The sequence below is a fragment of the Typopeltis vanoorti genome, chromosome 3, assembly GCF_054136105.1.
Source record: "Typopeltis vanoorti isolate ZY-2024b chromosome 3, IOZ_Tvanoo_1.0, whole genome shotgun sequence".
NCBI lineage: Eukaryota > Metazoa > Arthropoda > Arachnida > Uropygi > Thelyphonidae > Typopeltis > Typopeltis vanoorti.
In genome coordinates, this window is record NC_143551.1 from 160,859,827 (window position 1) to 160,886,463 (window position 26,637).

General features: G+C 33.3%; 1 protein-coding gene and 1 long non-coding RNA gene across 5 annotated transcripts in view; one reads left to right on the top strand and one right to left on the bottom strand.

Moving 5' to 3' along the window:
- LOC150108706 (uncharacterized) overlaps positions 1-2,385 on the bottom strand; it is a 37,421-nt gene extending 35,036 nt beyond the window's left edge. Inside the window, exon 1 of the long non-coding RNA XR_016548141.1 lies at positions 2,243-2,385. This is a non-coding gene — a long non-coding RNA (uncharacterized LOC150108706). The remainder of the gene's footprint in view (positions 1-2,242) is intronic.
- LOC150108707 (dual specificity protein phosphatase 3-like) lies at positions 1,879-22,031 on the top strand. 4 transcript variants are annotated; one of them, XM_090390932.1, is made up of 4 exons: positions 1,879-2,000; positions 4,648-4,880; positions 12,446-12,672; positions 20,453-22,031. In XM_090390932.1, the coding sequence occupies exons 2-4, from the start codon at positions 4,696-4,698 to the stop codon at positions 20,668-20,670; spliced, it is 630 nt and encodes a 209-aa protein (XP_090247058.1). In that variant the 5' UTR covers positions 1,879-2,000; positions 4,648-4,695; the 3' UTR covers positions 20,671-22,031. The 4 variants fall into 4 exon arrangements, with proteins under 4 accessions (XP_090247058.1, XP_090247059.1, XP_090247057.1 ...); XM_090390933.1 differs by lacking the exon at positions 1,879-2,000 and adding an exon at positions 2,477-2,600; XM_090390931.1 differs by lacking the exons at positions 1,879-2,000; positions 20,453-22,031 and adding exons at positions 2,649-2,801; positions 16,380-20,446.
- Positions 22,032-26,637: the final 4,606 nt, after the last annotated feature.

The window sequence follows — 26,637 nt, forward strand, 5'->3', positions numbered from 1 at the left end:
TTCTAATAAAAGTTTGTATCAACAATGATTTCTTTAACAAAATTGCAAAATACGATATGCCAGACAAAAGCACTCGGAAATTATCCTCGCAGTTTTGTAACGGTCTCAAGAAAACTATGAGATACTAAACAAAGGATGTCATATTTTTTAAATATTTATAATATAAATTTAAATACATTTATAAATTTATAATTCTATACATAAATAATTTATAAATTCTCCTTTCGAACTTTTGAAGCATCAATTTTTTTTTTATCTGTAAAGCAATCTCAAGAAAAACGGAAATTTTTTTCTTTTAACAAATCCAAATCATAAGTGATGCATATGAAACTCAACGCATTCACATTCCTCGTAAGTAATATTGCCGTTTCATCCTATTCGCGTGAAAAGAATTTTTTGCCTTTGTAGATAAAACACGGTATCGTTAAACATGAAAGAAAGGACAACATTAAGAAAACATAGTATATGACCAAATAAGTTACAATAGTTACTTGCATAAATTATTGTTATTAATTGCAGTATTTTAATTTTTTACTTTCTTTATTCTTTAGAATACGCAAGTCTAGTATTATTTCATTATTTTATTTTGTTCAATTAAAAGTTCTTTTTTGTGCTTTATAAAAATCGGTCCATATATATCAACCGAGAAAGAGGGAAATTATATATTTTGGTACTAGGCACGTGCTTACTATGTTCGATGATTTTCCTGCGTTAAAAAAAAAATAAAAATAAAAAAGTCATTCAAAAACGTATATTACAAGACAATAGTCAAATAGACAACAGCTGTCGCAAGACATTCTTTGCAAAAATAAAAAAAAAACATCACTAAACAGTTTTTTATGTATATCCTTCTATAAAGTTATAAATTAATCATACATTAGCATGTGGGCGGGCGAAGATAATCCATAAATTCTGCCCTTACTGACAAAACATGAAATTTTTTTCAAAGCACTCCAGGCCTCCAGTAAGTAGGGCGGTAGTTTAAAACCAGACAATAATCAACTTTATGAAAATCATCTATCATCTAAATTGTCTAAATGTAATGTTGGATTTGCAGCTGATAATATCTTTACTATGAATGAAGTACACTTCAGCGTTGCTATTAAAAAGTTATTATTCTATACAGCAACAGATATGTCAAAGCACATCTGAACTACATAAAGTTAGATCAAATCAGGAAGATGCGAAGATTCATGTTTCCTTCACCGAAGCCAAGAATACCTTCTGCACGTACAGTAATGAGCAGCAGCAGTGTATGTAGAATAACCAACAATCAAAACTTCAGGATAATTGTTGGTTGATGAGTAGCGGATGAAGAAGAGCATTCGAGTAACTTCATACAGCAAATATTTATCATATGGATAAATAAACAGATGTCATAAATAATTAGTGGGAAGCAAAATGAATTTTTCTTAAGTTTGGAAGTTGGAAAGTAACTTTGGAGATAAATAAGAGCAACAATTAATCATCAGCAGTCCCGAGACGAAATGTGAATTCATTGCTCTCTCTCTCTCTCTTTCTCTCTCTCTCTCTTTCTCTCTTTCTCTCTCTCTGTAAAAGCGACTGAAGATAAATAAATTACTTCAATTAATGCGCCCCTGCTAAGAACATAGCACAGTTATTTATATACTGTTTAAGTTTCCAAACTGAGGCAGAGGTATCTCGGTGCTTTTACGTAAAGCCGCTCCTGTGATGTAATACTAAAATGCAGTTGGCACAATTATCTGCATTTCTCTCATTTCAGATCACGTTCAAGGAGAGCTAAATATAACTTTTGTTGCCGTGACCCTTGAGACAACAGAACACCTATACGAGAAAAGAAAAAAATAAAAACTTACAAGTTTTCAGTCTCGCAATACTAGAACGCCTGCGTAAATCTGCGTTTCAGCATGCGCAATTGATTCTAAAGTTTGGCATCACAGTTTATGAATAAACCAGGCAGCAAAGTTTTACGTTAAGCATAAGGTGGCCGTACATCCCACAGAAAGAACGTTCGTCTGGTATGTAAACGGATTTGTTTCATTTTTCAGGATTAATTATTATTATTATGGATTCTCAAGTTAACGATAGGTGGCTGGCTAAATTAATATGGTGCTATTTTCCGAACGCGCGCACGCACGCACACACACACACACACACACACACACACACACACACACACACACACACACACACACACACACACACACATTCAGCTATGTATATAATAAAAAAAAACATTTATGGTGAAAGAACTAAATACCTCAGCCTAAAGGCCTCATTTACGCTGAAAGAACCATAGACAGTTTTGTAATATACAGATGAGCGCACGTGCACACACACACAACACACATGAAATTGAACATGTAATGAAAACGGATTTCCCCATAAGGCAGCAAATGAAGTTCATTTTGGCATCCGTAGCTAATGCATGTGATGTTATCAACAATAAGTATACATTCTGATTGGATAAAATGTTTCAAGAATTTCTGAACATATTTGACTCGAGAAAAACATGAAGTGACGTCAGCTGAACTTAGTGGTTTTCAAACTGTTAGCAGCGCCCCTACAGGAGTGGGGATGTTATCGACTTAGTTTATTGCAGTTTTTGGTGGGGAAAGGTAGGTCCTATATTCATTTCCAAATTTTATCTCTAAAAAAAAATGAAAGAAATGCAAGAATGGATTTCGACGCGAGTGTAGAAAGTCATTGCCAACATTAGTTAATCGTATATTCTTTGAATGTCCATTTCGTTTGAGGTACTTTTTAAGAGCTGTGTTGAGTTGTTGACTATAAATGAACCAAATTTTGCATCCAAGAAGGTAATATTTTGGTAACGTTACTTAGCCTGTCGAGCGCATGAAAAAAAAAAAAAATAATAATAATAATAACCTAATGAATTTAACTGAATGTTTGGTATTATGCCGGCCTGGTAGCCGAGTGGTTAGCGTATCCGCTCTTCAGCCAAAAGGCTGCGCGTTCGAATCCCGCTGTGGGCATGGATGTTTGTGATTGTCTGTGGAAAAAACTAGTGGTGGTGGTTGGCGTTGGTGTAGTTGCGGTCAGTTGGTGTATTGCGTGGTGGAGACAGAGTTGTAGAGCAGGTGCCCTCCCTCGATAAGTCCTTGGACTCCCTGTAGGTGTTAAATAATAATAATCGTGTAGGAGTAATTGTAAAGAAGCACTTCATTAGAAATTTTATGGCGGGAGAGACGTGGATACATAAAGTTTATCAGCTACTGGTTTTGCTCCTCTGTTCTTCGTATTATAGTGGTAGAATAGTCTGCGCTTCGTCAACCATGACATAAAACGAAAGAATCTTAAAATGTTCAGTTCTTCATATGAAAACCGAACACTCCTTACCAACTAAGCATGTGATAATGACTAAGTAAAACATCAACAATTTGGGTTTTTTTTTTTTTTAGATTTACTATCTTCTTCGAAAAGTTAGAGAAATACCGTGCCTAAAAATATTTTTACATTTCTTTGTTCAGTTTTACTCATTGACAATTGTAATCAATGTGAATATTCATTGTGTATATAAACTTTTTAATTCTCTGAGTTTTCATTTGGCAAATGAACCTTGACTTAAATCACTGGTCGGCTCCAACAGAAGATGTCTTAAACCAGTTAATGAAATTCCTTCACAGTATTTTGTTTTAATAATGCATATATTGTTTGTTTGTGTTTTTCGCTGAAGATACAAACAATATTTGGTTCAATATTTGGTTTAATTGGTTCACACACACACACACACACACACACACACACACACACACACACACACACACACACACACACACACACACACACACACACACACACACACACACACAAAGATCAGATCAAAAGATTTATTGATTATATCAGAATATATATTCTAAAGCAAAATGCAAACCAGGATCCCAAATTTCAGGTTATATGTTTACATGATTAGAACTTTTTTAGTTAATTTTAATAATAACAATCATAAACTCTAGTGAACACATTTCTTTTTTTTTACTATTTAAATGTTTTTTGACTATGAGCTTATTAAAATTCTTGAATGAACATTTATTTAAAAAAATGTAAGATCTCTCATTCAAAAGCTATTAGTTGTTCTGTAAAAAGCCTTTTTTTAATGCTATAATATCATTTACAGACAAAAACGACAGTTTGCTTCCAAATGAAAATGAACAAGAAGAAGACTGGATTATAATTCAAATATCGCACTCTAAAACAGCACATGGAACAATTGATATTAGGTTATATATTAGGTTATATTTAATTTCAATAAGCAAGTTTCCGTAGCAATAGTACCATTTTCCCTTTAATATGATTTTTTAATGTGCTTGATGTCTGCTTGTAAAAGCACTCCAGATTCGCTTTATCAGGTATAGAACAGCATTGCTTGGCAATTTTGTTTGGGCTGCCATCGCAACCATAATTAAAATGTCAAATTAATTTTCAACACTGTGTATAATAATGATAATGTTATACTTTCTACGCCAATGTGCCTCCTTCTTTGTATTGAGTAAAAAATTAACAGGTGCGGGAAAAGAGTGATACGTCAAGAGTTTACTTTTAAACGGAAGCAAAAGTAACTTTAAAATGTCCCACCGATCTTTTAATAACGTACCTGCATTTATTAAAGAATGAAATTATTCCTCTACTCATTTTGCTTTCTAGGCTAGAAAAATCCAAGTAAGCAGAAAAATTAGAAAAGTCGTATTACTAATGGCTACATGTAACTATCCCTCTACGTATTGGAAGTACGGAACAAGCGGATGGTGGAAACCGCGAACCACCACTTGTACAACGGATGAGCTTCTGGACATAATAGCAGAACCTGCCGGTGGATATTTCGTCCTACCATTCGACCCCTACAACGAAGTCCATCCCAATATTTATCTCAGTGACGGGTGAGTAAAAATGAATTTCGCAAATGTTGTTAACACAAAAGAAATTTGGCAGTTTCAAAAATAATTAAATAAATAGAATAAAAGGCTCCTCGGTACCTTTTTCCCTTATATTTCAGTTAATGTTTGTGTATGATCAGGGGAGATCTTCGTCTCATTCAGCTTACTGATGCTAAAAGTGTCGGCAAAAATGAATAAACGAGGCGGAACGGAAATATTTAGGGTAAAAGCTTCATTTCCGTAAGATGTTCACGAGTGGGTTGCTAAATTTAAGAAGGCTACGCAATACTCGAGGACGTTCAGTTTAAATTTCGTAGACGAGAAAGAAGGGAGAGGCATTCCCGAAATAGGACACTCGGAAAATGCACTCAGCAGTTGTTTCTGCCCTTCTGGTCAGAAATGAATATCTTGTATTCCATCAAAAAATTCTCCTGTTTTGGTTTATTTAATGCATAAATTGTAGGTTAGTACACTTTGCTGAAAGGTTTAATTAGTGCAATTCCTCGTCTTAAAGTTTCGCTGTGCGTATCTCTTAATGTAGGACACGAGACTTTCCTTGTTTTCGCTGAATCTAATAAGCAAGCAAAGTCACGGTTTGCATTTCAATTTTAACTCTGCCTTTCAGTGATGACGAAAATTAAGCTACAAAACTAAATTTACTACTTACAAATGAATGTTCATCAATTTCACTTACTAATAAGAAATAGGAAAATATCCACTGAAATTATGCACAGTTATTTATCCTACCAACGCTAGTTGTTTTATGGATAGATATAAACATGAAAACCTGGTGATAATGTAAAAAATTTTAGAATTTGATTTTTTTTTCTTAATCACGCGCTTTATGAGAAAAAAAAAACATGAAATAAAAAAGTCTCCAGAAATTTGACATGAGTTCACAACTCTTAACTCTCTAAATAGCGAATGTCAATATATGGACGTACTCATTTTAAAAAGCGATCGAGTGTTGTTCTCATGCAGGAATATAAATAGAAAGTTGACATTCTTTCTCTTTTCTTACGACCGGAATATCGAACTTAGGTGTTTCTAACTAAAGCATATTATCGTTATCAAACGGAAGGCTTATACTTTGAGAGATACAAGATCATTCTGAGGGGGGGGGGGGAGTTCCATATTCCTTCGTTCCTTTTTTATTTAAACTTACGCTTAGACCAGCAGTATGTTGCAGGCGTTTGAGACCATATTCGACAGAATAGGGTGGTTAATTCTTATTCCCGTAGTATCCTATGTCTGTATATTGCTTGTGTTCTTCTTATCGTTTTGTGTGTGTGTTCTGCGGCACGAAAAACCGGAGTTTTCTTGAGAAAAGGCCGGTATGTGCAGTAAACTCAAAGTTTACGGTCTATGTCTTAGTTAGATTCCCTTCGATCAAGCAAGCAGTAAACAATATATTAAACGATAATCACAGCAATTAACTTCAATGAAATGAAAGTACAGATATTTCGTACTGAAAATAACAGTACATCATCAGTGTGTAGAAAGAAGCAAATCAAAGGAACGGAAATAAAAAATACATACAGCAGTTGGTCGTTTACTAATTAAAAACTGTTGCCGCGTGCTAGAAATTCCTCTTCTTCTTCCGTTCACGTATAGGCCTAGTGGCCTGTTTAGAAGAGCTATCCTTAGCTCTTCTAAGCCGCACCAGTCCCGACAAGGTGGCTAGCCCTATGCCTCCCGATATGTCCTATGACTAAATTAAGAGGATAAAAATCCCTTATTGTTTTTCAGCCAGTATGCGAAACTCTAAGATCGAAAACTACGATCTAAACGTTTCATGCCGACGAACACATCAAGGCAACTACCAAGTGGTCACTTACGCTTGGATTCGCCGATAGTTAGTTGGCATGAAACGCTTAGATCGTAGTTTTCGATCTTAGAGTTTCGCATACTGGCTGAAAAACAATAAGGGATTTTTATCCTCTTAATTTATCAACTTCGCCAGAAAAAAATAGCCCTTTGGCTTTTCATCTTATGTTCTATGACTGTAACCTGTGTGTTCACGGGGCCGGGTTTGCCTGCTTGCGGGATGAAAAATCCCAGATAAACTGGGGAGGAAAACGCCCTAGCCAGTCTAGGGCGTGGACTACGTCTACGTCCTAGACTGGCTAACTTGGCTATGGATGAGGAGGATCCTTAAGCTCCTCACGTCGGCGACGAGAATCGAACCTAGGACACTCCTTTCCTAGGCGGTTGTGAAGCGCATAGCCACTAGGCTATGCCGCGGGGACGTGCTGGAAATTAATATTAATAAATAATATTATTAAAATATTATTAAAAACTATTTTTGATGGTTATTACATAAGATAAGAATTTCTCAAACTTTGGGGGAGAGAGAGAGAGAGAGAGAGAGAGAGAGAGAGAGAGAGAGAGAGAGAGAGAGACAATCGTTACGATTCAGATTTGGCTGATGTAAAAAAGCTTCACAACTTTCTTTGAAAAGGTATTCATATTTAAACCTGCTTCTATGGAGAAGACAAGCTTCATCCCACTGGGTACTGAGTTTAATGTCAATACTATGTTCTGTCAGACCAGACTTTTGAGGTTCCTTGTATTCAATATAATACTGATGTTCATTAATGATAGAGGTGACAGTTTGTCTTTTGTAGATGGCAACAGATGAGAAATTTTGTTGATAGGAAAATATGTGGGAATAAGATAAGATGATTCTTCTTCAGAATTCTACCAATCGGTTCTGAGATGCCAAAAATATAAGGGATTGGAACCCTATGGTCTGTTGAAGAATCCTAGGGTGTTGGAACGTAGGAGTCAATTATCTGCTGGATTTGATGAGGGTTGTAACTATTAAATTCCATTAACGTTTTGATACTAAGAAGTTTTTGTTGTAAGCTTGAGGGAGAAGAGCTCGCCTTATGTGCTCTATTAATTAAAGACGTGATAACACCAATTTTTGAGAGGTGTGATGAGCAGACTTTTGATGAATGTATCTGCCAGTAAAGGTAGGTTTCGATAAACACTGGTTGATAAATTACCCGAGGCTGTGCGTGTAAGGCGGATGTTCAAGAATGGTAAACTACCAGCCTTTTCTTTTTTTTTTCCATGGTGAACTGAATGCGTGGGTGAAGGCTATTGATCTGTTGTAAGAATGTAATAAGTTCCTCTTCAGAATGAGGCCAAATAGCTAAGACATCAACATAACGAAACCAATGACAGGGTTGGGGATGAATGGATGAGAATAAGGTATCTTTTACATCCAAGTCTGAATTGGAACAATTGTCTCTCTCCCCAAAATTTGGGAGAATCTTATCTTATGTAACCATCAGAAATAGTTTTTAATAATATTATTTATTAATATTAATTTCTAGCACGCGGCAACAGTTTTTAATTGGTCAACTACTGACTGCTGTATGTACCTTGTATTCCCGTTCCTTTGATTTGCTTGTTTCTATTTGCTTTTTACTGATGATATACTGTTATTTTCAGCAAGAAATATCTGTGCTTTCATTTCATTAAAGTTAATTATTGTGATTATCGTGTAATTTATTGTTTATAGTCATGCCATAGGTATCTTTAAAAATAAACGTTCAACCGTTTTTAGTAGTTTTAACTGAAACTAGTCTCAAACGGAGATCGTTTCTCCTCTCTCTCTCTCTCTCTCTCCCTTTTGGAATCGCTTGGAATCTCTGAGATAAACCTGCAGAAAATTTAACCCAGGGGACATGACAACAACAATAAGTAATTGATGACAATCTTGTTTTGCCACCATGAGGAAAAGTGATTTTTCACATTACAAATGTTAGAAGTCACTTTTCTTGAAGTAATAATTTTCATTCATTGCCAACAGATTACCAAAGCGCAACCAAATTACCTGCCTTGAAAACTGCTCATCTGAAATCGATTGGAATTATTTTATCATAATTACCATCGAAAGCGGTCAATGGTAATTATGTTTTCTCCAACCAAAGATGCCCTTTGGTTGGAGAAAAAAACCGGGTTCCAACCCCGTTTTAAAGTTCAGGTGAAAAAAAACAGCATTTGAAGATAAGTTAGCCAGTCTAATATGGAAGAAAAGATATTTCTTTCCGGAACCTTGGAGTTTTCATATCGAAAAATAACAAAAATGACCAGAAGAACACATGCCACTAATAAACATGATACGCTGGCCTGACAGCATTAATTGCTTCTGTAGTAAATCCAATCAACAATAACATCCAAAATACGAGCTTTAAAAAATCATTAAAAAACGCGTTTTTGCTTATGTAAATACCATTTGTGTAACCTGAAGTTTATCTAACGATAACCTTTCGTCATCTGTATACATCAATAGCGAGTACAGTTTCTTCCTACAGCATTTTTTATCCTATCAGGCTAAAATATTCAAACAAAAGCTGTGAGATTTGTAGTAAAAATACTTAACTTCAGACTTTTTAAAACAAGCTTTATATTTAATGTGGACATGAGTAGAATGAGAAATGACTACCGCTCTTTGCTATATAACCAGGCTACATCATTTGAAGCTACTATCACAGCAGAGTTTTCACAACAAATGAGAATAATAGTTCACTACGTTCTGTTATTATCGGCTGTAACTTCAACAATATTAATCCATATTCAATAAATATTAAAATGAGATTATTGTTATCATGATACTATCTGCAATGACGTCGAAGTAATAACTGAATGAAGATGAAAATTAAATTAATCTTCTAACATACTGTCAGCGATTTGGGATCAAATTATGCAAATCTTGTTCAACACAAGTTTGCTTCTGAATTTTTGTCTTCTGTTAAATGCAAACATTTATTCTGAAAAAAAAATATATATATATAAAATTTCATGATAAGGTCATTGTGGAAAGAACATATATAAATCACAGACCCCTTTTTAGAGAAATTCAAAAAGACAAAAAAAAAAAAAAAGAAAAAGAAAAAGAAAAGAAAAAAAGAAAGATCCAAGTAAGAAACATAAATTTTTCTGAAATTATTACGTTATTGTTGTGCTTTTTTGGAAGTAAATGAAAACCTGTTTGCAGAATCTTAATAATTTCTGTTAGGCTTTCCTAACCCTAAAAATGTAAATATTATACTAATCCTATATATCCTATATAAGTTTCATTATTTATGATGAAATGAAAAGGAAAGTGGCACGAAGTAAACTGAGTTTGTCTACTTCCTGCTAAAAATGCTTTTATTTATACATCTGTTTAAATTCTCTCTCTATACAGACAATGTTACTCACAGTTGGTAATTATAACTCTCTCAGGTAGACTGTATTCTTAATGGTAAAAGAGATGTATCTAGAATACGTATGACCTTCACCTTAACTACCTTAATATCAGCACTGCATATACACCAATGCACAATGGCCCCATTCACATATGAGTTCCAAATAAATATGGGAAGCACACGTTTCTGAGCGATTTTTTGTAATGAGAACCGCGGCGAGGAGAGGTGTTATTATAGTGGTTTCCTCTTTAGGCTCCGAGTGCGCATTCAGAATTAATACTGTATACACGAACAATACATAAATTTCAAAATAAAAATAAAAGCAGAAGTGCATTGCTCTCGCATTCCTTGCCAGCATTCGCCGAAATTGCCTTCTGTAACCTCCTGCGACGCTTATTATCACCATCTGAGATGACCTGGTGTCCAATCTAGCGCTCTGACAAGTATGGTTTTTTTTTTTTTTTTTTTTTGTTGTTGTTGGTTTTTTTTTTTGAAACATTTTCCAGAAAGGAAGGCTGATCATGACACGATTTGTCTCTTTGGGAGTTTTCTGAAAATGATATTTTCAGTTTCTTATGAAGTCCATGTGATTATTTAGTTTAACGATTTTTTTTTATTTGAGTATTTCCTTTATTTATTGATGGAAAGAATCGTAGATTAAGCAATTTTGGAGAAGAAGTCATCGTCATTGCCATCATCATCATTATCTCTCTCTCTGTCTCCCCCCCCCCCCGCTCTGCCCTGAAATTTACCGGCAAAAAAAGAGACGTTATTTATAGAGAAAGGGACATACAGTATGATAAAGGAACAAAATCTGAACAGCGGCTATTTTTCCGTACGGTAAGGAAACAAAGACAGAAATAGGGACATCATTCTGTAAATAACAGATAAAAGAACTCTAGGCTGAAACAATGATATCATAAATACATGAAATTAGCGACAAATCGAGAACAGATTATTATTATTATTACATGTAATAGATTCTCTCTGTCTCCAACCAATACAATGAACTGCAACTATAACAATGCTATCTAATGTTCACCACCACCACCACTACTATTTTCACAGACAATCACAAACATCCATGCCGACAGCGGGATTCGAACCCGCAGCCTTTTGGCTGTAGAGCGGATACGCTAACCATTAGGCAACCAGGCCGGCATTATCCAGAGGAAAACGCCGGCCTGGTTGGCGTAATGGTTAGTCCACTACGCTAAAGCTTCTCATGACGAGTATATTTAATATAAAGCATTCTTTATAATATGTTTCTTCAATAAGTAAACCCTTTAATCTTCAAATAATGGATATTTTTCTCAATATCTGTTCTGAGCAACAAAAAATTGAATAACTGATTAAAAAAATTCTCTCTCCCACAGCTTTGATATATTTTCAAATACATAGGTATAATATATTTATGAATACCCTTCATTACCGTTGTTAAGGCACATAAGCGCAAGCACTACTTTGCCGCCCCTAAATTCAGGAAAATATGTAAAATTAAAAAAATAAAACGGTGCTCTTATGGTTGAGTTAAAATTTTTCCGATGTTGCCGCCCTCCAAACTAACCGCTTCTAAGCATTTTCTTGATTACTTGGTGGATTATGACAGCCTCTCCTGCTTTAGTTTAATATATATACTACTTTTCGCCCCTCTTTGGTGCAATGGTTTTCATTATATCACTTCGGTGGAAGAAAAAAAAAAAAAAAAAAAAACCACCTACGATCAAATCGCAACTGTGATGAATGGTGCAGTGTTCTAAGATTCCTCGAGGTTATATTTTCTATAACCTCATTTTCTATAACCTATAGCTTCTATTTTCAGGATTAACTAATACATACAATAACATAGATGAGAGAAAAAAATACTGCAAACCAATTAATATAGTTTGAATATAATACAAAAGTTTCCACCTAAGGTCCTTTGCATCAAATCAAGAGAGGTAATCGATATAAAAATATCGAAATGAAGAATCTCTTATGTAAAAAAGTATTCTAAATAAACATCCGATTAGCACTAAGGAGGCCTTTCAAGTACTAATCCAGTGTATTTATTTAGATAAGCCGGAAATACGTTTTCTGGATTATTTAACCTTTAGCTCATCCACGCTAATATTAGTATTAATATAATATATAAGATTCAGAAGCTTTCTTGGTTCTTGGATAGGGTTCATATATTCATATTAAAAAAAAATAAAAAAGAAAAAGGCTATCATGACAATACCAATCACATAAGCACATTCTTACAAATGTTTAAAAATCAATTTTATAAATGTTTAAAAAATATATATTGTTTAAATGACATGTTTTCATTTTTATGATCCTGCCTGCTTTCATACACTAAATAAAGGCGTTTTCTCTTTTTAGAACTACTGCGCTTTGTACATCTCTTCTGAGGAGGTTGGGTATAACCCATGTACTAAATGCCGCTCAGGGCAAACAGCGTCCAAATCAGGTTAATACTTGGCCAGGATTTTATCAGCATTCTGACATAAAGTTCTTGGGACTAGAAGCATTTGATACTATTACTTTTAAACTGAGCAGTTACTTCGAAGAAGCAGCTGATTTCATTGAAGAAGCCTTGGAATCAGGAGGTATGTTAATGGGTAAAAAGAAATTCTATGAATATTTGAAGCTACTGGAACGTGCATACTCAATATGCTAAGTCGCAAATACTTATTCTGCGCGAGCATATACCTACTATTATTTTTTTTCTAATATCTAAGTTCAGCCTGAAACTGAAAATGTCAACCATACGTTGGAAGAAAAGAAGTGCGTACTGCGCATGCTACACTCAAACGCCGTTCCACCAATGAAATATAGGCACTTACTTAAATGATGGGGCCCTTTTACTAAAATACGTAAAATATGATAGTGATTTCACCCCTTTATAGGTCATCATGTTTATTACAACATTTCTTTATATGATTATTTAAATTATTTAAATTCATGATGAGTTATTAAATTTTAAATCTCTTTCTTGGATTGCGTGTATCTGTTATTTTATTCCTGGTTTTTCGTAATGGCAAATTCAGACATAATACAGAATTAAACGTCTGCATTCAGACAAGTTGAGAAATCGACTTGCTGTTAATTATTCAGCAGCATGTTCTTGATAGAAACATCTTCAGTTATTAGCAATACTTTTCTTTGATTTCACATAATATCAAAATGATGACGGGAAGAATCATTATATGGATTTTTCCAATTGAAGGTAAGTTAGCCTATCTCATATGTAGGTAGGAGGGTTTTTCATTCCGCATACAGGTAAATCGGCTAAGAGAACACACGCAGTTTACAGAGAAAATATATTATTTTGGTGGTTATGGTCAGGGCCGAGCCGTGCGGTTGTGCAGATTGTGCGCCGCACAAGGGCGCTTGAAGATAGGGGCGCCATTTCACCACGGGAAATAATAATAAAATATATATATATATATATATATATAAATTTTCCTATTCTTGAAGTATATCGTTTGAAGTGAAACGTTATCAATATTACCACAGATTTTATTTCGCAGAGTAAGCATCGGCTCAGCGAAAATTTTATAAATATTCTTGATTGTTTATTATATTTTTAGTTAGTTGTTAGTTTAAGACAGACCGTAAATTTGAATTGTTAGTTTAAGACAGACCGTGAATTCATTCTTACGCTGTGCTTTGCCCAGTACCGTCGACAGGATGTAGCATAGAGGCAGCCTGCCTCACGGCGGCGTTAATAAGGGCGCGTGCACGTTCAGCCGTATTACGGCAACAAAATATTTTACAAAAATACAGCATTTAGTTTACCATATAAAAAAGGGGCCCTTTCCCATTGACAGTTAAATATGTGCTTATTATATTTTATTAATAAAAAAATTACAGTCATACATACTAAAACTAAACATTTTAGAGCCCACTTATTAGATATGCATGAATTCTCCTACTCAAATTGCGAGTCTCTATCGCCCCAAATTTCACATTTGAGCGATAACTCGCTCCCTGCAATAAACAATACCCATCCCCAGCAGCCATTATACTGCAGAAACACGAAAGCCAATTAGTTTTATCATGTCACTGGATAAGGCTCACAGACATCATTTGCAGACTGTTTAATATATTTCTCAACAAATAGTACAATTACAGACAACCGGGAAGGTAAACATTAACTAATGAATCGCGTCTTCCCTCCAACAGAAACTGCTATATACAGCAGGTGCAACATATGGTTTTGCTTGACTACACCGTCATGAGCGTGTTAAAACTAAGAAATATATAGTGAATGCATTTCAGATATTATAGAAATCGGTTTAAAAGGATTAACATTTCAATTCAATTGGCATCTTGTTTTGTTTGGGTTGCGCGATCGTTTGTTAATACCGCACCAATCATATGCACTTCTTTAATAGTTGCTCTTTCTCTACTGGCCTACAATCGCGCAGATCTTTCACTTCTGATTAGTAATTTGAGGATTGTTCATTACATATCTCTAGTCTTAAATTACTGGTAATTTTTGCTTGATATAATGAGAAAGAAGATGACTCCATTTGGGTAGATAACTTTGATTGCACACAAGGAAACCGCTGTTGAGGACAGAAGAAGTGATGGAGAATAGAAGCTTCTTGGTAAGTCATACCCATTTTCAGTTTTTTTTTTCTGAAACGTTTAGTTTCCGAAAATCCCCGCATATATCTCGCAGCACGATTTTTTAGCTTTAATTTTGGGAAAAAAGTACGAGTTATAGTCGAGTAAATACGGTAATTTTTTTTAGCTTTCAAATTCTTAAGTATGAATTTGAAAGCTAAAAGACTGGATTTATAAAACGCACAAAAGAGAGCAATATAGAAGATATAGAAATAAGTAATTTCACTCCTCTCATTGATGATAAATTATTTACATTAAGTAAAAATGTATAGTATCTTTAGAAATTTTGTTCTATTAAAAAAAATATTTTTTTTTTTTGCTTAAATGTACATCTGAATTCAAATGAAACAGACATTTACAATGAAATATATTTGTATTTATTATTATTATTATTATTATTATTATTATTATTATTATTATTATTATTATTATTATTATTATTTTGATAAGGGTATTTTGAAAAGGTACTTGATAATAATGAAAATTAAAGAAGGGATACACGGATATCTGAAGTTTCAGAAACACTGATCTATCCAAAAATACTTAGTCTGAAACATAGGTGTATATTTCGATGTTCGTTTTCTTAAATTCCGCTTCGAATTTGGACAGACTAAATAGCTTCTATCCAAATATGCACTTCTTAAATTTTTTTTCGGCGTCATTTCAATTTTGAATGTGAAACATATGAGTGTATTGTGTATTCTGTGTTTAAGTGACTTTGGACAATTTGACTTTGATTTTAATTGTGTACATATTTTTGATAGACAAATAAAAATTTAAAGATAATAGTTTATAAATTATAAACATATTAATCAGCTGAGGGACCATAGCTAAAAATCCCGTACATATGTGGGATAGACTATCCGCGCGGCAGGCTGACGTGGCTCGAATTAAATTAATAAACATAGGTTATTTATGAGTTATAAAACTCTTTAGATGATCTTTGTTTACACATACTGCAATTGGTCCTTTCTTGATACTTTTTTTGGGTGTATTTTTGCATCCTTTCATTTTGTGCGTTACAGTAACAGTGTTATTGTGCAGTTACCTTTTGTTTTATAAAATATATTTATTGTTCTTTAGTAAATTTTTTGTCAATTTGGATTATTATTCACGTAAAATAAGTAAATCTATTATATTTTTTATAAGTTTGAAAATCAGTTAAATTGTTTCATTTTAGTTAATTATATTATTTTGAAAATAAAAGATTTTTATGTTATGTTGGGTACACGTCTAGAAAATAAATAATTTTCAATAAGAGATTTATTTATATATTTGTTCTTGTTCTGGGTGGAAGACATTGGAGTTGGGGTCCTTTTACTAATTTCTTTAATAAATAATTTTAATATTCTAGAAATTTCTTAATTATTAAACAATTACCAGAATGTAAAAAATATTAAATAAATATCACTGAGAAATCAATCAGTGGCTAATATCTCTACATGTTAATTTTCAAAAAATACCTAAAATGTAAGCATATTTATTATTCAAAACATCTGAAAAATCAAATTTTGTAATAAAAAAAAATAGTTAGCCTTGGGCCATTTACCTTAAAAATAATAGTCGGTTAAGGGATTAAAAAATAAGTTTAAGAGAAATTTTCAGAAATTATTATTTATTTTGGTGGACATTTTTAATGCTCTTCTTATTTTAAAGTCTAACCAAATGTGTTCACCCCTAGATGTCGGAAAAAAAGCCAAAAGAAGTTATCTGGTGCACAAAACAGGAAAAGACAATTGCAGCGAGTACAACTGGAACATAAATTGGTTGGATCGCTGAATAAATTTTTAACTTCAGGACCACATGAAAAACGAAGAACAGAAAGTTCTGACGAAGCAAGTACTCCGTGTAGCTCTACTACAGAAAAAGAGAGGACACAAGATAACTATGAAGAAACAAATGTTACATGCGAAAATGAAACTGGCCTGACTGAACTGTCTACAGAAGTTGCAGCAGAAGAAATATTGGATTCCAATCAACGAAACACGAAACTACAAATTTTACTTTAAATTTTAATGTTAATGATCCAGGTACTTGGCCGAATCATATAACTACCAAAGTTAGAGATTGTTTAGCTGAGCGTTGCCCACATCAAGTAGTTAATAAAGAATTTCCCAAAGATGAATCTGGCCGCAAGTTTTCCAATTCATACTATTATCGAACTTTAGCAAATGGAGAAAAACTTTTACGATGTTATTTAGTTTATTCAGAATCTCGAAATTCGTCTGTTATTATTGCAAAATATTTGTTAGTCAAAATTCCCAACTTACTATCGAATACGATTGTAACGATTGGCAACATTCGAGTCATATACTAAAAATGCACGAGATAAGTTCTGCGCACATTAAAAACTGTTCAAAATACAGCAAACTTAAAATGTCGTTGATTAAGAAACGTATTATTGATTGCACACAACAAAGATTATACGAAACCGAGAAAAAATATTTGCAATTTGTTATAGAACGATTAATCTACATAATACAATATTTATCAAGACAGTGTATAGCTTTTAGAGGTTCTTCACAAAAACGTTTTGAAAATGATAACGGCAATTTTTTAAAGTTAGTAGAAACTGTCGCTAAATTTGACTCGATAATGGCAGAACACTTGCACTGTAACCAAACATCACAAAAAAAAGGAACATTGCTCATTATTTAGGTGATAAATTACAAAATGAAATCATCCTTATGATTTCTGAAGCTATAAAATAAAAAATTTTAGAAATGGCTAAAGAGGCGAAATATTATTCATTAATTCTTGACACTACTCCGGATATAAGCCACACAGAACAATTATTTATTGTTATTAGATTTGTTGATCAAAATAAAGATACAAATATAGCAGAAATTCATGAACATTTTTTGGGCTTTCAATCTGTAGAAGATACCACTGGGCAAGGACTATTTCAATTTATAAAAAAATATTTAAAATTATTCAATATTAACATTTCGGATTTACGCGGCCAAACTTATGATAACGGTTCAAATATGCGAGGCAAACATAATAGACTGCAGAAACAAATCCTTGAAATAAATTCAAGAGCTTTTTTTTATTCGTGTGCTGCTCATTCATTAAATTTGGTAGTTAATGATGCAGCTAAGATATCCTGTGAAACTGTAAATTTTTTTGGGGAGTAATACAGGAATTATATAATTATTTTTCGATATCTGTGAAGCGTTGGGCTATATTAAAAAAACATATTCGTGTTTTAAATTTGAATCCACTTTCTGCTACTAGCCACTTAAAAATAATATCAAGGAAATTTACCAGGCTCTTTTTGATATTACGGAAGATGAAACTAAAGATATCGATTCTAGAGTTCAGGCAGACAACTTAATTTCAAAGATTTCTTTGTTTAAATTTATTTGCTCTGTTCATGTTTAGTACGAGTCTCGTAAATGTTGCAAGCAAAATAATCCAGAATCCGACATTTGATATAGGAAAAAATTACAGAAAATCTTGATTATGTTATACAATAATTAAATATTCGCCGAACAGACCAATATTTTGAAAATATTATTAGAACTGCAAAAGTAGCAAACGATCTTAATATTGATCCTATTTTTCCAGACATCCACAGAAGAACAAAAACAAAAATGTTTGTTTACCAAGCATCAGATGAGACAACGCATGTGATCCTAAACAAAATTTTAAAACAATTTTTTTCTTCGCGATTTTAGACACGACAATAACTTCAGTCACGGAAAGATTCATACTCTTAAAACAACATAGCGAGGACTTTAAAGTTGTAAGAGACATTAGCAAATTAAAAGATTGGAGCGATGAAGATTTAATGAAACATTTAATGAAACACAATAACTTCAGTCACGGAAAGATTCATACTCTTAAAACAACATAGCGAGGACTTTAAAGTTGTAAGAGACATTAGCAAATTAAAAGATTGGAGCGATGAAGATTTAATGAAACATTATAAAGATTTGCACTTAAAGCTGAGTGACAATCAAAATTTCGACAATCGCAATATTGATGGTATGACTTTATTTGAGGAAATAAAAACTTTGCAATGTTTCATTAAAAAAGAATCGGCTCCTCAGGATGTTTTAAATTATATATACGAAAATAAATTAACCGACACGTTTCCGAATACTGCGAATGTGATGTGTATTTATTTAACATTACCAATATCCGTAGCATCAGAAAAAAGAAGTTTTTCAAAACTAAAACTAATAAAAAATTATTTGCGGTCAACAATGTCTGGAGAGCGTCTAAAAGATTTATCAATTATATCAATTGAAAATAATATTATGGATTCATTACACATTAAAGATATTATTAAATATTTTGTGGCGGCTAAAGCAAGACGGATAAATATGTAAAATAAATCTACATTTATACTAATTGTTATATAGTTAAAAGCATTTCTCCAAATTATCTTTGTTATGTTGTTTATATATATATATATATTTTTTTTTCTGTTGTATTTATATATCAAGGAATAAACATTTTTGAAAATTTTAATTATTAAAAATTCCTTATTAATGAAATTCAGTGATTACAATGTTCTACTACTGTTAAATAAAATTTATTTTTATGTATGCGTATAAACTGTTTTGTACTTTTAACAAACTAAAATTTTTCGCAAACATTTTTCATGGAAACTTATTTTATGGGGGTGCTGAAAAACGTTTTGCACAAGGGCGCCTCCTACCCACGGCGCGGCCCTGGTTGTGGTTTGCGGTAGATAGCGATGTGTCTTGATGATAGTTGATATCTTTGTGTGTTTGAAGGATTAAATGAGGAAGATGGCGAGTTTTGTGTAGTGGAATAGAGTGCCCTTCCACGATGAGTCCTTGGACTCTTAGAGGTGTCACGTAATAATTTGTAAACTACACAGAGGTTCTTTCACAGTTGGTTTCATTTTTTTCACTTATAAGCATTGCTTATCGTTTTGTAATCGACTATGAATCCATGTTTCTTATAATTATATGATATTATACTTATGATACTATATTGTGTTTCCAAGAATTTATAAAATATTTTTCAAATTTCAAATATCTTTTGCTCTCTTTTGAGTTGATGTCAGTGTTCCCGAACACAGCGGCATAAGTATTTCTTGTGTTAGGTCCATATTAAACATTCCAGGTCACCATTTTGTCGCAGTTTTCTATCATACGTGACCAATATAGAAGTAAGAATGAAAATCCTCTCTTCTATATAAAGCATACTAGCCCATATTTTTAAAGGTTTTTTTTTTTTTCAGTTTTAGCATAATTGTATCCATACAAACACGTCAGACAGAGTCTGACGTGTTTGTATCACATTATCACATTTTTTCTAGGACTGGCAAATGGCCAGTGCACCCTTCAGTATGGAGGTGGCATATCTCGCAGTATGACTAACTGCTGCATTTCTTCAAAAATAACTGAGGTCGTTGCATCCAAAGGTCACTCACATTGAAAAATGATTCACAGTTAATTTTCGTATCCATCTGATTTGTGCGTGACAAAATTTTTCCTGTAAATGTGAAAAATCTAAAAATTTATATGAGAATGAATACTCTTTGTGGTATTTAAAATGAATATTCCTTTCGAGAGTATTCTTTTTCTTTTCTTTACAATTTTGTCACCATCGATATCTCAGTTTCGTTAACTACCTCCTCCATACAACACTACAACTTTGGTAATGAGTTCTTATTGTTTTATTGACCGTATTAACTGGATATGAATTTCAGTTTGCTACTAAATCAAACAAGAATGAGAATTTCATTCATTTAATTAATTTGTTTTATTATAGGAAAAGTTCTGGTGCACTGTCGGGCAGGAATTAGTCGCTCTGCTACTCTAGTATTAGCTTACCTAATGATTAAGTGCCATCTAACAGCTCAAGAAGCAGTCAAAAAGGTTCGCAGTCATCGTGCCATCATTCCAAATGACGGCTTCCTTAGACAGTTGTGTGAACTCAACGATAAGCTACAAAATGGAAGACGAATGTCCACGCGGAAAATAGAATAGCACACGGAGAAATATATCCATTATATGAAACAATGGATATATTCCAACAAAAACAGAGCTGATATCGAGAATATCTGTTAACATCCACTAATAACAGCGAGCCAAACTAATAGTTAACAATTTCACTGGATAAATATCAGGAAAAGCGAACATTTTTTTTTCTTAAATTTTGCTTAACGCAATTTGGACCCGTGTTGTTGTTTTCTTGAAGGATGAAGGGCCAAATTAGAACATAGTTGATTTAACTGTTTAATTCAACATTAAAAACGTTTCGAAGAGTAATAATAATAATAATCATTTGATCAGATACAATTTATTCATGCTCTGCACTCAAGCTAAAAGCATGGTTTGTTGAACTGCAACAAATTATTGAAAACTGGACGGCACCTTCAAAACATAATTTTTCTTACGTCCATCGAAAAAGAAATTCTTTTCCTTTTTTTTTTTTTTTCATCCTGGTTTCTCTTTTCTATGCCTAGCCATAGGCATTTGTGAGTAAGAGAGAGCACCTGACATTGCAATGAAAAATTTAAACATTAATTAAATATTATAATTACAGCTATTTTGCCTGCTTCAGTTGGGGAGTTTTCATGGGAGTTTTCCCAGAAATAATATACATTAATTAAATGTTTAAAAAAAAACATCTGAAATAACATCAAATTTTGTCTCATAGTAAAAGTGAAATACATTTTACCATAAATTTGCCTTTGTATGAGGAAAATCTGTCTCTCACTGAATACAAATATCCAGTTTTTATTCTGACATCTCAACTTTCACATTTTTTTTCAATGTATATTTACGTTATATATTGAAAAAATAAGCGAATAAGAAGTCTCTTTAGACAGCAGAGAGAGAGAGAGAGAGAGAGAGAGAGAGAGAGAGAGAGAGACTCACTCAGTGATGTAAGCTAAATCGCTGAATGAAGACAGACAGCAGCACGAAAAACTCGAGTGATGTTTCAAGGCATCAGACAAATTATACCCAAAAATGCTTCTAAGTTGATAAATAAACTAATTATAGCTTGGGTGGATATTCCGGAGCCCAAATTTCACTGTGTTTCTTTTTACTATTTAAGTTTAGGTGTTATCTGAAATACACCAAAACGTTTTTTTTTTTTTTTTCACTCTGACGACGTGCAAATGTTTATCTTTAGATTTTAGTAGGAAACGGATTTTTGGCTAGACAAGATATAATTAGTTTATTCGTCAAGACAGAAGCATTTTAAGCTGTTTAGTGTCATGTGCCAAAAATATATCATTCAATGTATATAAATGCATTTTGTAAACTTATGTACATTTTATCACATAAAATAAAGGACCAATAATTTAAAAAAATAAAATAAAAGCATGTATAAAACTGTATCTGAGTGTGCTTATTTTCTAACTGGAATATAACTGACACTACAAGTTACTATATGAGTCCTGCGAAGGATATAATTGGACCTTTTTCATATCAAAGAAGACGAAAAAGGATATTTATAGTAATGAGACAATAAATAACTTTATTTTGAATCCAAATTTAGAGCTCTTTATTTTATTAATAAATTTGAAATGAGAAGATATATTTGGGATATCGATTATCCATTTCTGGCGGTATCCCTCTCTTGTACTCATCCCTCATTCAAAGTCTGTCGAATTCATTTTAACCAAGCACATTAATAGTTTCACGTATTCCCATAAACTGATACCAAAATAACTGAACACGAACAGGTGACTTGCAAATGCTTATTGTTTAACTCTCAGAAAACTTACTGAAAAGCCATAAGTATATTTTTTTCAGGAAAGTTTGCTTTTAAATTATTCTCAAATATCCTTATAAATTTAGCTAACAATCTATGTGATTCAGATCTCTATAGTATATTGGGTTTCTCTAAAAACTTTTGCCATAATTTGATACACTAAGTATCACAAATGGCAGCCATCAGTGTACTCATAACCTACAAAGTGAGCTGCATGCAGAATATACACTTGTAGGGAAGTAAATAGGAAGCTATTCTGAACCAGTCCCTTCTATTTTACCCAGCTGTAGCAAAAAAAAAAAAAAAAAGTCCTGCTGGAACAAAACTTGAACCTGTCCCTGATTTTCCTCATATTATCTGATCTTAATCATTACTCTTTCTAGCGGAGAAGCTCGGTATTATCCTGTTATTTCCTCTTCTGATTTCCTTCTGATGATTCGATTTCCTGATGACTGAGTGGGTTTGTGAGCGAGCATAAGTACGTGCGAGAGTCAATCAAAGATTATTATTGTTAGAAACGAGAACTTGTGTTCACTTCTACTGTGTGCAATAGTAAATGTTCCCGAAGCGAAGTTCGTTGTTCTGTAGCCTCAGTCTGTATCGAACTTACCCTTCAGTTGAGAGATTTCGGTTCGAATTCCCTTATTTTTATTAATGATAAAAATTAGGAAAACTGTGGGAGTGTGTTTTGGCATACTTGAAACTAAGAGCTGTAATGTGCTGCACTCCTTGGAATACGTAGAATCGACATGTTTTGATCCAAAATCCTTGTTGATCAAGGTGAGTATATCAAATGTTTAAGGAATTGCTTAAAACATGAATACTGCTTGTCTAGGATCTCATTAAGAAATACAAGATATACATATTCAACCAAATTATTTTAATTTAAAAATTGAAATTAATGTTTCAAATGTCTCTTCAAATTATATAAAGAAAAATAAAAGAAAATCAAATCAAATACTTACTTTGGAGACGACCCAGGAAAAGTGAAACTTATTCTCATGATCATATTCGGTTTGAAACGATCATGATTATGTTCACTTCCTTTTAAAGCGTATGTTTAAAGGATTTAACATTATTCTTATCAGTTCTGCAACTGTATGTGACTTTCCTAAATCAATTCTCTATTAAAAATTACATAAGAAAATAATAATACTGAAAAATATCATTTCTTCTAAAAACTGGTATTCTTTTAGTCTCTCTTGAGAATATTTTTCGTTGTTAGGAAATCCAATGCATTATTTGAAAATATATTCAATTCGCCTGGCAAATAAAATATTTTAGAATAGAAGAATACAGATCCATATTCTTAAAGCTACCAGTGAAAAGTGAGTGGTGATCTGCATGTATTAAGGATACTATCAGAAACAGTTTCCGGTTTCAAAGTTCAAAAAGTTCTATTGCTGCTATTCTAAGGTAAGAAATATGGATTTTTACCTCTTCCATTCTGAAATATTTTTCTTCCACTTTGTTGAAAAATTAATCTTCATCATTAGCTTTCACTAGAGAATTCATAATTTCAAGAAAGATCAAAAAGAAGAGTAAAAAATTAACTTCTTTGAAAAACATTGGAAAACGAAGTATCAAGAACCTCGTGTTTGGTCTGAGTAGTCTTTCCATATGACTATTGTTTATTTAGTGGATATACAAAGAATAATGGTTTACTAAATAATTTTTATGAAGTAATGGTTTTACCTAATGTTTTCTATAAGACACTTTACTATGTTAGGGGGAAATTGAAATGCATCAAGGGATGGCTAATTGGGAAGAAAACAGAAAGAGAAGATGGAATTATTACTGAGAAGTGATAGAAAAGAAGAAAGGCTATCTCTCAATTCTTTTTTTATTTAACTCTTCGCACTAATCCTTTTATCCTCTGCCAATTAGGCAACCCTACCATATTTCTGTTTCTTCAAAAAAAAAAAAAAAATCAACAGGCAATCAGTAACGTCTACAAGGTTATTTTTTAAATATGACTCATCATCATCATCATCATCAATTTCCTGATACATAAACCAATGCAGTTCATTAGTACCGTCCGTCGGCGGGCTAGGGATTTGTTTTTATTATTAATTTATATAATTTTATAGTTTATTTTATTTTTTTTATTTTTACATAATCCAAAACCCTCCAGTCGAGAACAAATACATAACTTTTTCAAGCAGCTTCAGACCTCCAATAAGCGGGGCGTAACCTCAAAAAAAAAAAAAAAAAGGAACAAGATCACTAGGTAGTATTGATTATTCTTTCTATTGACACCCTTTTCTTTCATGTAGATGTAGTACATGTATTTTCATGTAGTTACTTCAACATACTAAATTTGCTAAAGGAATGAGAACTTCTCCCATTCAAGGGTACAGCAGTGATGGTGGTTTCACAGATTGTCTGTTAAATAGTGCATCGGACCGACCCCAGTGGTAGCATACCAGGAGTATTCGTGCCCAGCTAGCAAATGATTTTGCTGAGGGAGCCTGAGCATAGTGGTATGCGAGGAGTACTGTCGAAGACAAAGAAAAACAAGAAACAGAAGTTTCTAAGTGGAAAACGTTCGTTCGTCTTTCACTTCCATTCTGCTTATTTTTACTATTTAATTATGCTTTCTGTTATTAACCAAAAGGAAAGGTTCGCAATTAATAAAATAATCACCGAGGTTCAAAATGAATTCTAGCACAAAAAGAACGGTATACCAAATATATATAAAACAGCAAAATTCTAATCAAAAAAAGAAGAAAACTCCAAGCAAGAAATTTATTTCCACCTTCATCTCATCAGCATTCATTGTCTTAATGTAAATGACGTGAACCATAACTACTTATGGTTCACGTTATGGTAACTACTTACATTCATCTGAATTATAAGTTCTATTTCTATTAGAATTGCTCGAATGACGACCATAGCAACGATCATTCACTCGGCTATCCAAATTACTTACTACTTGATTCTTTACATCAAAAAAGTACACTATCTATCAATAACTGTCGGGACAATTTAACAATTTACAATTGATACCAGCAGGCGAACCCTAATATCGTGTATGTCCACCTTTGGTTTTGATCACCTCCTGCATCCTTTGAGGGAGGCTTTCCACCAATGTGCAGACATCTGGTGGAATTTGTCGCCATTCCTCTATTAAAACAGCACTGAGTTCTGTTTTAATAGAGGAATGGCGAGAAAACTTCTGTTTTATGCTGCTCTGGACCTCAATCGCCGCTCCGATTTGTCCTACAGGAACGATGTTCGATGGGATTGAGGTCAGGACAGTCGTTTAGCACCCAACTCTTCATACCATTCCATAACGGCTGCAGCTTTGTGGTATGGGCGTTGTCGTATTGATAGTAACACGGGTCCGTTCCATTAAAAACTCCACAGTGTAGACAGTACCTGATTATCCAGAATATCAAAGTATTGAGCTGCCTTCGTGGAACCACGGACAACGACCACTGGTCCCACTCCAAACCAGCTGAATTCATTCCACGCATTACTCCTCACTACCACCAAATTTTACTGTGGGTACAACACACTGTGGTAACAAGCGTTCGCCAGGCTGCCTCCACACCTAAACCCTGTCAATTGTCCAGTTCACTCGTTCTTTGTACTAGGCCAAACGAGCCGCCTTGTTTGTTGTGACGTTTGGCTCCTCCGTGGAAACCCGATAAACGAAGTTCTTTTCGTACAGTATTAGTGCTCACCATGGTGTTACTGGTGCTCTGTAACGCATTACGGATGGTCAGTGTTTGAGTGCCACCCATTTTAACACCCTCCTGTCCCTGTCAGTCATTTTCGGCGGCCGCCCTGGGTGTTTTCCTGCACTAGTCATTCCAGAACGTCCCCATTTGTTGATCACATCGCCAATCATTGATTTTATATATGCTCCAGTTAAGCGGCAATGGCAAGTATGAACAAGTCATCAATGTGACAGACCACGATGACACCTTTCTCGGTCACTGAGTCCACCTGGTGTTGCCATACCACCTGTATTACTGCTACGATAAATTAGTGCTTCCTACCATCTGTACACCGGTTTTTATGTTATTAACAAACTTGGAATGGAATGTTCTATGTCATGTTCCATAACATTATATATATATATATATATATATATATATATATATATATATATATATATATATATATATATATATATATATATATATATATAATACATTATATATTATATATAATATAATATAATATAATATATAATTATATATAATATATAATTATATATT

Coding starts and splice junctions, on each gene's coding strand:
- LOC150108707 (XM_090390930.1), top strand. CDS start 2,721: ATGTCCATTTCGTTTGAGGTACTTTTTAAGAGCTGTGTTGAGTTGTTG. Junction 2,802..4,647: donor CAAATTTTGCATCCAAGAAG/GTAATATTTTGG, acceptor TTTGCTTTCTAG/GCTAGAAAAATCCAAGTAAG. Junction 12,673..20,452: donor AGAAGCCTTGGAATCAGGAG/GTATGTTAATGG, acceptor GTTTTATTATAG/GAAAAGTTCTGGTGCACTGT.